Raw genomic sequence first — 12801 nt, 5'->3', positions numbered from 1 at the left:
AGTCAGAAAGTTGGCAAATACACGGTGAAGTTTGGTTCATTTCAAAAGATACAAGCATTCATATGGAATTGTCATATTAGGCAGCAAGAGGACGTAGTGGCACATACACTTATGAAGCACTAAACTTCAGGTATGTTTCACTGCTGTAATGTGTAGTGAGTTTTGATGAGTCACAGTTCAGTGAGGGCATCTGACAACGAAGCCTCATCCTCTGCAGCTCCAAGTTTTATAGGACGTTCGACTGGCCTTTTCAACTTGTCATGCTGTCTCCTTCAGTGAGATGTTAAGGCTACCAACAATTTCTTGCTACATGTTTGAAAAATGCAATGAAGGGGTATACATATTATGGCAGCTAACTTGTCATATTTTTCGAGAAGCACCCTTGTTTTTCCACAACCATTGTTAATGTTCAATTAGAATACTACTCTATCTACCTATAAGGAATAGTAAAGAAAGGTATTTGTCAAGTGACCAGTTTTAATTCATTCAGGTAATTAAAGTTATGCAAGAAGCTAATGGGGAAGAAGTGGGAGTGTGAAATGATCATAGATAACCTCACTAATTCATACTAATGAAATAGCTTAACCATTGATAAAGCCGGGTTTGTTTATTTTAGACTTTTGGTGGATGTGAATGTCAGGCAAATTAACCAGTCTATAAAAATGAATTCACTATTTGGGAAAATACCTAATGGTAGTAGTATTTGTGGAACAAGAAAGTGTTTAGCAATTACCAAAAAGAAGATTCAATATCCTTAGAAACTCATCTGTGATTTTTGTTCAAACAGATATTTAACATTGTGATTTACTATTGTCTTTTTCCAGGTACAACCGGGTGTGTCACGAATGTGTTGCCAGATGAACGACAAAAGAGTTCTGTGTTGCTTGCAAACAAAGTTGATTAACAGCAGCTGGCATGCTATTGCACCACAAATAAAGATATGGAATTTCCAATATCACAATACCTGCTTTGATAACAGCGCTTTTTTGTTCCTCTCGTTGAGGTTTTGGGTCAAATCCTTTATCAGAGCTGGTAAGGCCACCTGATGGAACACTGTATGTGACAAAGTTCATGATGGAAAGTAAGGCTTCTGTGTGGAGTATTAGATCCAAAGATGAAAAGGACACCTGACATGATATGTGTGAGAGAGAGAGAGAGAGAGAGAGAGAGAAAAATGGTAATATTAATGAAAACGTATCATACTGGTATGTTATGTCTTTGTATGACTAATTCAAAATTATCACCACTGAAATGTAGAAAAAATTACTTACTCTCTACTTATGTAATCCGACATTTTTGACCAACGTAGCATTGCATAGCAATAGAGAAGAAAGACGCCAAAATGCTGTCACATCAAAGCTTAGAATGATACAAGACAATCCTACAAGGACATTATACCACCTTCTGTGCCAAACATAAAATCTACTATTTGATGTGAACCTGCATTTTTAACTAGCGCTACTTAGGTGAATATAATATACAGTCTTAATACTACTTTATACTGCTTAATCCTTCTCCATGTCACAGCTCAGGGCCAGAAAGCACTGCATGTTTAATTATGGCTCTGAAAAAGCCAACCAAGGACACACAGCTGTTTCTGTCTAGAGCACCTACTACATCTAGGTGAAGTTCTGGGATAATAAAAGGCTTCAAACAACGCATCCACAATGGAGGGTGAGCTATAGTGGTTGTCACTAAAATCTATACCGTTAAAATATGACAGAACGTAAGCTAGCATAGTATTGCCTTGTACTATAGTAACTTTTGGCAAATATTTATTTTATTATAACCATGGCCTCTCTGGCCTTCCCCCCTCATCTCTGAAGTGCATATTTCAACACTTAATGAGATTCAAAAGGTGACTTGCCCCTGCAAAGAAGCAAGTAGTCTTCTATACTACAGCTGCACTGGAGCTGCTCACTGTCGTCCATGTGATCCATGTGTACAGAGCTTGCTTGCTTGCTTTAAAAGGATATTGAAAGGGGGTGGGAAAATAGAGCTGAGCTAGCTCACCTGGGGTGCAATCTATCCACCAAGGCAACATTGTGAAGAATTCTTCCTCCAAGCAAGGAGTAGCCTCTTTGTGACACTGTCTCCCGTGTTCCACTTGGGATAGTACACTGCTCGAGCCTGCTTGGCTCATGTCATAATTTAAAAGCCACCCAGTCCAGAGCGTTTACATAGCACAACTGTTCCTTCCCACTCTGGCTCTATGAGCTTTTACTTTTCTACTACAAATATATTCCCATGTGATATATTAACAAGTTTACTACTCTAGAGTACAACACTTCCTCACTTTTAGCAAATCACATCCCACAAACACTATTGTCAGAAATTGGCATTGTCACTTAGCTAAGAACAGATTAAAAATTCATCAGTTCCCATTTAAAAATGAATAATCAATTCTAGACACACCATTTTTCACGTTACCTTAAAACCAAGTGTACTTTAAAAAAAGATATTTTTAGTTAATCTTTCAAAATAAATTACATATTAACATAGGAACTCACCTAAAAAGCTTGCTGAAGTCTACGTACTTATACTTACGTTGACAGCTTGTTTGGTATTTTTGTAAGTAGTGGTAAAGTCTGGTCCATCTGCATCAGCCTATAAAAAGAGTCAAGACTGAAGCACACAGTAACAATATCTGTATTTTAACAGATGAAGTACGAAGTTGAAACTGAAATAAGGTGCCAATTTTTAACCATAAGAATAATTAATCAAAGGAAAAGATTACAAAGGTACATAATCAATTCACCATTGCTCAGAGACCTTAAAATTAAGACTGGATGTCTTTCTAAACAATACCTCCTTTGCCATCATAAGTTAATGGGGTCTATGTGCAAATTTACTGGGTGAAATTCTATAGCCTATCTTAAATTAGGGGGTTAGAATAAACAACTACAATAGCCCCTCTTGCCTTCAAATCTACAAACTACCTAACAGCCATTCTGAAAATACCATAATAAGCTCTCAAAACTGGAGACTCTCATACAAAACCAACCTTCCACACAAACTTCCACGTGGCTGGACTTTACAAAAACAAGACAAGACAAGCCATTTACAATGCACACTTTACTTCTTTACAGAGGAAAAAGGACAGTAAACTATCTAAACTCCTACGTGACACAGGGGGCTACAAGAGTGGTAGCCTTAATTCACCCAACAATATTGTTCATCTATCCAACCACACACTTAGCCCGACAGAAGAGTCTGTCCTATCTCAGGGACTCTCTGCACCACCACCCCCACGCATATGATAAAGTTCTGCGGTGATCTGGAAACCTACTTTCGACTTCTCCGACTCAAGGAATATTTTCAACACACCACTGAACAGAGCATTGACCTGCAGGAACCCTCCTACCAACACTACAAGCAGAAGAATTCTGTGTGGACTCCTCCCGACGGTCAAAATGACAGGCCTATTTCCTGGTGCAAGTGCTGGAGGAACCAACTAGGGGCAGAGCTCTTCTTGACCTGCTGCTCACAAACCAGGAAGAATTAGTAGGGGAAGCAAAAGTGGATGGGAACCTGGGAGGCAGTGACCATGAGATGGTCGAGTTCAGGATCCTGACACAAGGAAGAAAGGAGAGCAGCAGAATACGGACCCTGGACTTCAGAAAAGCAGACTTTGACTCCCTCAGGGCAGGATGGGCAGGATCCCCTGGAGAATAACATGAGGGGGAAAGGAGTCCAGGAGAGCTGGCTGTATTTTAAAGAATCCCTATTGAGGCTACAGGGACAAACCATCCCGATGTGTAGAAAGAATAGTAAATATGGCAGGCGACCAGCTTGGCTTAACAGTGAAATCCTTGCTGATCTTAAACACAAAAAAGAAACTTACAAGAAGTGGAAGACTGGACAAATGACCAGGGAAGAGTATAAAAATATTGCTCGGGCATGCAGGAGTGAAATCAGGAAGGCCAAATCACACTTGGAGTTGCAGCTCGCAAGAGATGTTAAGAGTAACAAGAAGGGTTTCTTCAGGTATGTTAGCAACAAGAAGAAAGTCAAGGAAAGCATGGGCCCCTTACTGAATGAGGGAGGCAACCTAGTGACAGAGGATGTGGAAAAAGCTAATGTACTTAATGCTTTTTTTGCCTCTGTCTTCACGAACAAGGTCAGCTCCCAGACTACTGCACTGGGCAGCACAGCATGGGAAGGAGGTGACCAGCCTTCTGTGGAGAAAGAAGCGGTTCGGGACTATTTAGAAAAGCTGTACGAGCTCAAGTCCATGGGGCCGGATGCACTGCATCCGAGAGTGCTACAGGAGTTGTTGGATGTGACTGCAGAGCCATTGGCCATTATCTTTGAAAACTCGTGGCGATCGGGGGAAGTCCTGGAAGACTGGAAAAAGGCTAATGTAGTGCCCATCTTTAAAAAGGGGAAGAAGGAGGATCCTGGGAACTACAGGCCAGTCAGCCTCTCCTCAGTCCCTGGAAAACTCATGGAGCAGGTCCTCAAGGAATCAATTCTGAAGCACTTACACGAGAGGAAAGTGATCAGGAACAGTCAGCATGGATTCACCAAGGGCAAGTCATGCCTGACTAATCTAATTGCCTTCAATGATGAGATAACTGGCTCTGTGGATGAGGGGAAAGCAGTGGACGTGTTGTTCCTTGACTTTAGCAAAGCTTTTGACACGGTCTCCCACAGTATTCTTGCCAGCAAGTTAAAGAAGTATGGGCTGGATGAATGGACTGTAAGGTGGATAGAAAGTTGGCTAGACTGTTGGGCTCATCGGGTAGTGATCAATGGCTCCATGTCTAGTTGGCAGCCGGTATCAAGTGGGGTGCCCCAAGGGGCGGTCCTGCAGCCAGTTTTGTTCAATATCTTCATAAATGATCTGGAGGATGGTGCGGATTGCACCCTCAGCAAGTTTGCAGATGACACTAAACTGGGAGGAGAGGTAGCTACGCTGGAGGGTAGGGATAGGATACAGAGGGACCTAGACAAATTGGAGGATTGGGCCATAAGAAATCTGATGAGGTTCAACAAGGACAAGTGCAGAGTCCTGCACTTAGGACGGAAGAATCCCATGCACCGCTACAGACTAGGGACCGAATGGCTAGGCAGCAGTTCTGCAGAAAAGGTCCTAGGGGTTACAGTGGATGAGAAGCTGGATAGGAGTCAACAGTGTGCACTTGTTGACAAGGCCAATGGCATTTTGGGATGTATAAGTAGGGGCACTGCCAGCAGATCGAGGGACGTGATCGTTCCCCTCTATTCAACTTTGGTGAGGCCTCATCTGGAGTACTGTGTCATTTTGGGCCCCACACTTCAAGAAGGATGTGGAAAAATTGGAAAGAGTCCAGCGGAGGGCAACAAAAATGATTAGGGGTCTGGAACACATGAGTTATGAGGAGAGGCTGAGGGAATTGGGATTGTTTAGTCTGCGGAAGAGAAGAATGAGGGGAGATTTGATAGCTGCTTTCAACTACCTGAAAGGGGGTTCCAAAGAGGATGGATCTAGACTGTTGTCAGTGGTACCAGATGACAGAACAAGGAGTAATGGTCTCAAGTTGCTGTAGGGGAGTTTTAGGCTGGATATTAGGAAAAACTTTTTCACTAGGAGGGTGGTGAAACACTGGAATGCGTTACCTAGGGAGGTGGTGGAATCTCCTTCCTTAGAAGTTTTTAAGGTCAGGCTTGACAAAGCCCTGGCTGGGATGATGTAGTTGGGGATTGGTCCTGCTTTGAGCAGGGGGTTGGACTAGATGACCTCCTGAGATCCCTTCCAACCCTGATATTCTATAATTCTATGATACGTAAAAGGATAAATGGACACAAATCAGATATCAGGAATGGTAACATACAAAAGCCAGTAGGAGAACACTTCAATCTCCCTGGACACTCAACAACAGATTTTAAAGTAGCCATACTTCAACAAAAAAAACTTCAAAAAAGAGACTTCAAGGAGAAACTGCTGAGCTACAATTCATTTGCAAACGTAACACCAACAATTTGGGCTTGAATAGGAACTGGGAGTGGTTGGCTCACTACAAAAGCAACTTTCCCTCTCTTGGTATTGACAACTCCTCATCAATTACTGGGCGAGGAACACATCCACCCTGACTAAATTGGCCTTCAACATTCGTTCTCCACTTGTAAGGTAACTCCCTTCTCTTCATGTGCCAACATATATTTATGCTTGTTTCTGTAATTTTCACTCCATGCATCTGAAGTGGGGTTTTTACCCATTTATGCCCAAATAAATCTGTTAGTCTGTATCCACAAAAACAACGAGGAGTCCGGTGGCACCTTAAAGACTAACACGGCTACCCCTCTGATACATAAGCAGCTTGATCTCTTGTTGGTTACAATTATGTACTTCCAGATTAAAAAGACAAAGAAACGCACTAAGAGAAAGGAATGCACTAGTGTTAAGGACTACTGAACTGAGATGGTGTCCTCAACTTTGTCCCTAATAACCACATACCTTCTGAAAGATATCCTGCATTGTAGGTTCTCTCTTCTTATAACTAAATCTACATTTATAGCTCACTCCCCCATGAGAGGCTGCCTTGTTCAGAGTCCATTCCCCACAATTTGTGAACCCTACTGAGCCAGTACCACTATTAAAGGGGCACCTGCCACACAAATAGGTATGAGCAAATGTTCCATTCCATTTAACAGAGCATTCTTGCAAAGAAGGTTGTTCCTTGTGTGATGAATTGAGAGTTCTGTCTCTACCACTTTTGAGCTGTGGACGGTTTTAAGAAATTGTATCATGAAAAGTCTACATGTATGTGGATGCCCCATGAGTTAACAGGGTTCTATTGTGAGTCTGTCAGGCCAGAGACTACAGTGAGTCGTCAGCACTCAAGGAACATCTATTTAAAAGTAAAGTATCTTGGGACAATGTGATTGCTCAAACTGGCAGAAGAAACTTCCACTTCTTGTCTGAAGGAAAAGGAGTTTGTAAGTGCAAAGCTAACAGGAGGAAAATAAAAGAAGCAGGTGACTCCCAGCAAGAATTTATAAAGGGACTCATGGGCAGGAGCTGTGGGGGGGAGAGATCCATTTTGCATCAGATTAAGGTAAGAGGCTGCTGGGGAATGTGAAGGGTCACTGTTCTGCACCCAGAGAGCTAGGCATCTGGACAGTCAGTTCCGACGCTTCCAAAGACAGCTTCAAATAGAAGGTCTGCACCTTGAAAGTGCATCTAGTCACCCTAAAATTGAGGCAATGGCTAGATTCTGCTCAGACTCCAGAAGTATAATACACCATTGGGAATCCAAAGCACATGAGGCTTGGATTCCTCACACAGAAATGCTAGTGGACCGCCAGGAAGGGGTGCTTGCTAGGATCTGACACATCTTGTTCCCAGTGGGAGAGGATACATTCAATCATTTGGAAGATATTGCTTTCAATTACTTCATATTGATTCTTCACTTCAGCAAGCACTATGCTTGCTAGTGTAAGAGCAGAAAGCAGATTTTATCCTTGAAAATTGACAACTGGCACAGGACTTTGATCATTTAGATCCCAATCCTTCAAATACTTCTGCCTGTGATTGAAGTTTAATGCAGGTGTGTTTGCAGTATCAGGGCTTTAAAACTGGTTAAAATAATCCAGAGGTTTAAATAAAGACTATACTAAAACCTTTATGTATTCCATTTTCAGAAGGTGTTCACCAGTCTCATCTGAAGAATTAATAATCTGAAGAGGATCTCCTTTTGAGTCTGTAGACAAAAGGGCACATATACATTTATATTACTTCAAATCACTCTGTCTCACATACACGTTTTATAAGAAAGCAAGCCCCCATGCAAATGCTTTAACTGTTAATTGACTCAGCTATTGAAAGTGAACAAGTAATGGGTCATAATGAAAATAATTTTAAGTAGTCATTTTCAGTTTAAAGACCACTGATCAAGTGGCATCTAATGAAAATAAATATTTTATGTAATTTTATCCAAGTAATGCTCTTCGTCGTTTTTATACTATGTTAAACCCAGAAAAAATTTCAGTTTGGAAAAACTGTGCATTTCCCACTGCTACTTCTATATCGTAGCAAAAATCAGAATCACTACTCAGTTATTTCAATTATACATCTAACACTGCAAAAAAAAGACCAGTAGCAGCATGTTTCAGAAACCAGATCAGCTGTCTCAAGTTCAAGTTGCAGTGGGGGAGGTTTAGATTGGATATTAGGAAAAACTTTTTCACTAAGAGGGTGGTGAAACACTGGAATGCGTTACCTAGGGAGGTGGTAGAATCTCCTTCCTTAGAGGTTTTTAAGGTCAGGCTTGACAAAGCCCTGGCTGGGATGATTTAACTGGGAATTGGTCCTGCTTTGAGCAGGGGGTTGGACTAGATGACCTTCTGGGGTCCCTTCCAACCCTGATATTCTATGATTCTACGATAAGTTCATGCAACAGGACTAAAAATAGTAGCGCAGATCTTCAGGCTCCGCCTGGAGCCCAGGCTCTGAAAACTCCATGAGGGACAAGGGTCCCAAAGCCCAGGCTTCAGCCCAACCCTGAACATCTACACTGTATTTTTAGCCCCATAGTGTGAGCCCAAGTCAGTTAACCAAGGATCTGGGACTTGCTGCCACACGCTGTTTTTTTGTTGGTTGCTTGGGTTTTTTTGTTTGTTTGTTTTCAGTGTAGACACACCATTAGGGGAAAAAAGTCTTCCTTTTGGGCTCAAATTTACTTACGGATTTTTCCTTATTTAAAAACACACAAAAAATGCTGGAGTTCTCATCTTAACATATATCTATTACTGAGTAGTACTTTAGCTGGGTATGAAGTCATACAACTAAAATTAAACTTTCACTGAAAACTTTTTTTTAGCATTTACTTTGGGAAACAGTACAGCTATCAAATAATTATTACACTATATAATATTAAGGTTGCACAATTAAATTGACAGTTTGTCTTCATTGTGTTGTTAGCTCAAGCTATCACCTGAGTTTTGTTCTTAGACTCATACTCAAAACCATCTGGCTCAAATTAAGTGGTGCTTTAAGCTCGAGCTAGCTGGCCCGACAGAAAGGGTTGAAGCTCCAACATTGCTGAGAATGCAGCAGCATGAGTTAAAACTCATCATTTGCTAACCTAATCACTCTGTATCTCAAGTGCTGGTTTGCGGTGTGGTTGCTCTCACTGGAGCTGTTACTCCATTTGAACTAGCTTAAGTGTATTAACTCAAACTAACTTTTTCACCAAAGACAAGCTCTTAGACTATTAAAGGCTGACGTATTGAAGCACCATTACCTAAGGGCAATGTCACAAAGTTAATGTTGCTGTAGAAATTCATTTCTGCACTTCTAAAATTTTTAACTGTACAACCTTATTGCTAAACTGTTTGTGTACTATATAAAAAGTGCCAAGTTACAATGCACCCACCAGTAAATTCAAGGCACTTCAAAGTAATTTTATTCAGATATGCTGTTGCAGTCATATCGTGGTTTCCGATTCTGGTTTCAGTTCCAAGCTGCAGCACAGTTAGAATATGTAAGGGATGCCCCTCCTTTTGCACCTGTCTCATCAAGGTTACCACAACCTGGGGGGGATAAATTAAGGTTATATTCCAATAAAATAGTTCACTGGTTATAGTAGGTAATTATAATGTCCACAACTCTACTCCATCAGCAATGCCAGCCTTGACACCTTATTTATTTACCTCACACATGCCTCTATCTATGCTTTTTCCATACTTCTCTATATGTATGTAATGTTCTCCCAATTCCACTTAGTCAAGCCACTATACCTGTAAAATCCCTCCAGAAAAATTTTCACTTACAATCTATTGAAACAGTATGAAAAGAGAAAAAGATTCTCTTTCTCTGGCTTTTTCTCCTCCTTGTCTTATCTAGATCAATTTTATATTATAAACTCTTTGGTGTAAGACTTTGTTCAGTGCTGAGCACAAAACAAGCAAATAAAAACTTAGAAAAATACCAAGTTGCTCTCTCTGGGGGCAAGGAGGGGGGAACTGACACTAATGTGAACCATGTGCCATTTTAGATGAGTAATGTATCTAAATCCTCAAGTGAATGAACAGAATGTGCAAGTAAATAACTGTTCTTCCAGTTAGAATCAAGATGATTAAAAAATAACCTTAACACCACCATCAATGTACCCCATCTCAGTAATACACAGTGCTTACCCCTCAGCACCTTATGATCTGAGCTAAGGGGAAAAACCACCATGAGTCCAGATCCTGAGTACAGCAATTCTGGGTAAGAGATTGATGAGGTAGTAGAAAGCATTGCAGGATGAAGTTAGTTTCATGGAAGTAGATGAAAAATAATAAAGTGCTTGTTAGAATATTATGAGGAAACCATTCCAGGTAGAGAGCCAGCATGGTAAGAGGCATGAAGACAAGAAAGAACAAGAATTATAGTGAGTCAAAAATATTGGGAGGGACATAGGAGGAGTAGAGACATAGAACCTTATAATCAAAACGACAATGTTTTAAAATGAGCTATACCCTATTTTCAAATACAATCATGAGATAAAACCCAGATTCTATCCCCAGTTATGGCCATTTTGCAGCATGAAGCACAAAGAGACCTAATCTGTCCCTAACTGAAGAAGTGAGAGTATCCCTGGCATAGGGGAAAAACTCAGATGGTGTAAAGCAGACCAGCTTGATCCTATGGCAACTGTTCCCCAAACCCTGTCATGGGCATCTGCATTCTGTCAATTATCAGCTAGTGTATATCCCCACAGTGGCCAGAGCTAAGGGGATCAAGTTAATACAGCCATTAGCGTGATCCAGTTTACAACAGAACTGGGGACAGAGCCAGAACATTTCATATTTGGACAGTCTCTGGAAAACAAATTGGTTTCATAATACAGATCAGGCAGCAGATTACAGCTCCTGGATTTCCCCCACCCTCTCAGAAAAGGAGAAAAAATGGGCCAGTATGTACATTATTAATCAGAGCATGTAATTAAGTTTGACTGAATGAAAAACTTAGAGGCTCTTTTCTCTTGGAGGATGAGAATTTATTTTCCATTTTGTAACTCTTCTAAAAACCAGCGATTCTAGGGACTATTTTGGATACCACAAGATTTCTTTGCTGGAATCCAAGGTTTTGCTTTGTTTTATTTTATTTGGACTGACACACAACATTCTGATATTGCAAAAAGTCAAAAGCACAAGGTTGTCAGTATTTACATTTGATTTGGGTCCATTTAAAATTACCTAGGGAAATTATTCTTTTCTATAGCAGCATCCATCTCTTACCAACATTTCTTCACTGCCTGAACATGTAACAGACAGGTAGCTGAAAACTGCTGGGGGGGCGCGGGGAGAAGGTGCTACACTGGGGACCAGGAAGCTGGCGTTGAATTGAGTGAGTTCCAGCCACTAATGATATCCTTAACCAATATCAATCTGAATATCCTGCTGAACTGGCTTTACGGTTACTCTGTCTTGGTTGATGCAAAGCAGCCACAGAGGGATACAAAACCTGGTCTTCCCAGTCAGACACAAGCAAGATATTGTACAGTTAAATATATACCTCTTTGATTTCAAAATTAAGGAGCATGTTGGTTACATCTTCACGTAATGCTACTTTTGTTGTACCAGGTAAGCTTTCTCCTGAAGTACTCTCATTCTGTGTTGACAGAGGTATCTCAGTTCCTTTAATTTTTCCTGCCATTTTCAATGATTTGTTAATTTCATTCAAGGAAGTGTTACTACAATTCATTTCACACAAGAAACACATTCTATGTATTTTATATATTTAAAGATTTTTAGTGAAAATGTACAAAATTTCTTTCAACTGAGCCTTTCAGTAAAGAATGGAAGAAGAAAGCATTGTTGATTACAAATACTCTCACAATATGACAATATTGGCTAACTCCACATGAATTTTTAGTTCATAACATTTCTCATTTTTACTTCCAATATTTTCACTTTGAAATATATGTTTAAGTATGAGCAATGTCAACATACATACACAAGACAAGAAAGCAAGAGAGCAAAACAATTATGTAGTAAAAATTAGGGATAGGCTTAAAGAGTTACAGTTGCTTTTCATTTACATTTATCTGTTCACTTTCACTGAAAATTTAATGAAGACTAACACCCATTTAAAATTGAGGATTTCAGAAAAGAAATTCTCTTACCTTCCTTTTGCACTATTGGCTTTGCTTTACTTAACATTTCATCTGCTTCACCAAGGTTTTCTGTCAGTACTTTAAGCAGAACATTCAAATCCTCTTGACTTAAAATAACCTGTAAAGTAACAGCTTTATGTTTTTAAGAATGAATTGTATATCTGTTCCTTCTACTGTTTACCTATATCAGCAAAACAGCTCTTTATGGCAGGAATATATTACTCTTTATTTATCACGTCTCACTCAGCAGTACGATTCAAAAGAATCAAACACCACAATAATATGGCTTTCATAAATGCAGCTCTAGATGTGACCATCCAAGAAATACAAAAACACCACACAAGTTATGGGTAATGACTTTTTAGGACTGTGAAAAGGAACCTGACTATCTACAATGGAATTCAGTCTTATTTACAAGATGTTCTTTCTAAAAGATGGCTATGAGATTTAAACTCATTGGATTTTCTTTTTATACAAACGTACACACATTCTTGATTACAGTGTATTTTCTTTAACAGTTTAAAAACAGTATTTTAGTTCAATATTCTCACGCAGTAAAATATTTTTAAAGAGTTTTTTTCTTTTTTTTGTTTGTTTTTTAATTCCAACTAAATCTAACACAACATGATGAGTCTCTTCTTGATCCAAATAAACCTGCATAGATTTAACCAACCTGTAACTTTTTTTTTTAAACAAAGAATATTTACGGAATTGT

At 39.9% G+C, this 12801-nt stretch overlaps 1 protein-coding gene across 1 annotated transcript in view; it reads right to left on the bottom strand.

The window, feature by feature from the left end:
- VPS13C (vacuolar protein sorting 13 homolog C) overlaps positions 1-12801 on the bottom strand; it is a 187642-nt gene that overhangs the window by 87171 nt on the left and 87670 nt on the right. The window contains exons 37-42 of the mRNA XM_073303628.2: positions 12096-12204; positions 11486-11619; positions 9360-9516; positions 7606-7685; positions 2548-2607; positions 965-1127 (exon numbers count right to left, since the gene is read on the bottom strand). Of these exons, the coding sequence (XP_073159729.1) occupies positions 965-1127; positions 2548-2607; positions 7606-7685; positions 9360-9516; positions 11486-11619; positions 12096-12204 (703 nt within the window). The remainder of the gene's footprint in view (positions 1-964; positions 1128-2547; positions 2608-7605; positions 7686-9359; positions 9517-11485; positions 11620-12095; positions 12205-12801) is intronic.

The sequence above is a fragment of the Lepidochelys kempii genome, chromosome 10 (genome assembly GCF_965140285.1).
Source record: "Lepidochelys kempii isolate rLepKem1 chromosome 10, rLepKem1.hap1, whole genome shotgun sequence".
Taxonomy (NCBI): Eukaryota; Metazoa; Chordata; order Testudines; family Cheloniidae; genus Lepidochelys; species Lepidochelys kempii.
Note: the sequence above shows the minus strand (reverse complement) of the source record. Positions and strands in the feature narration are given on the sequence as shown.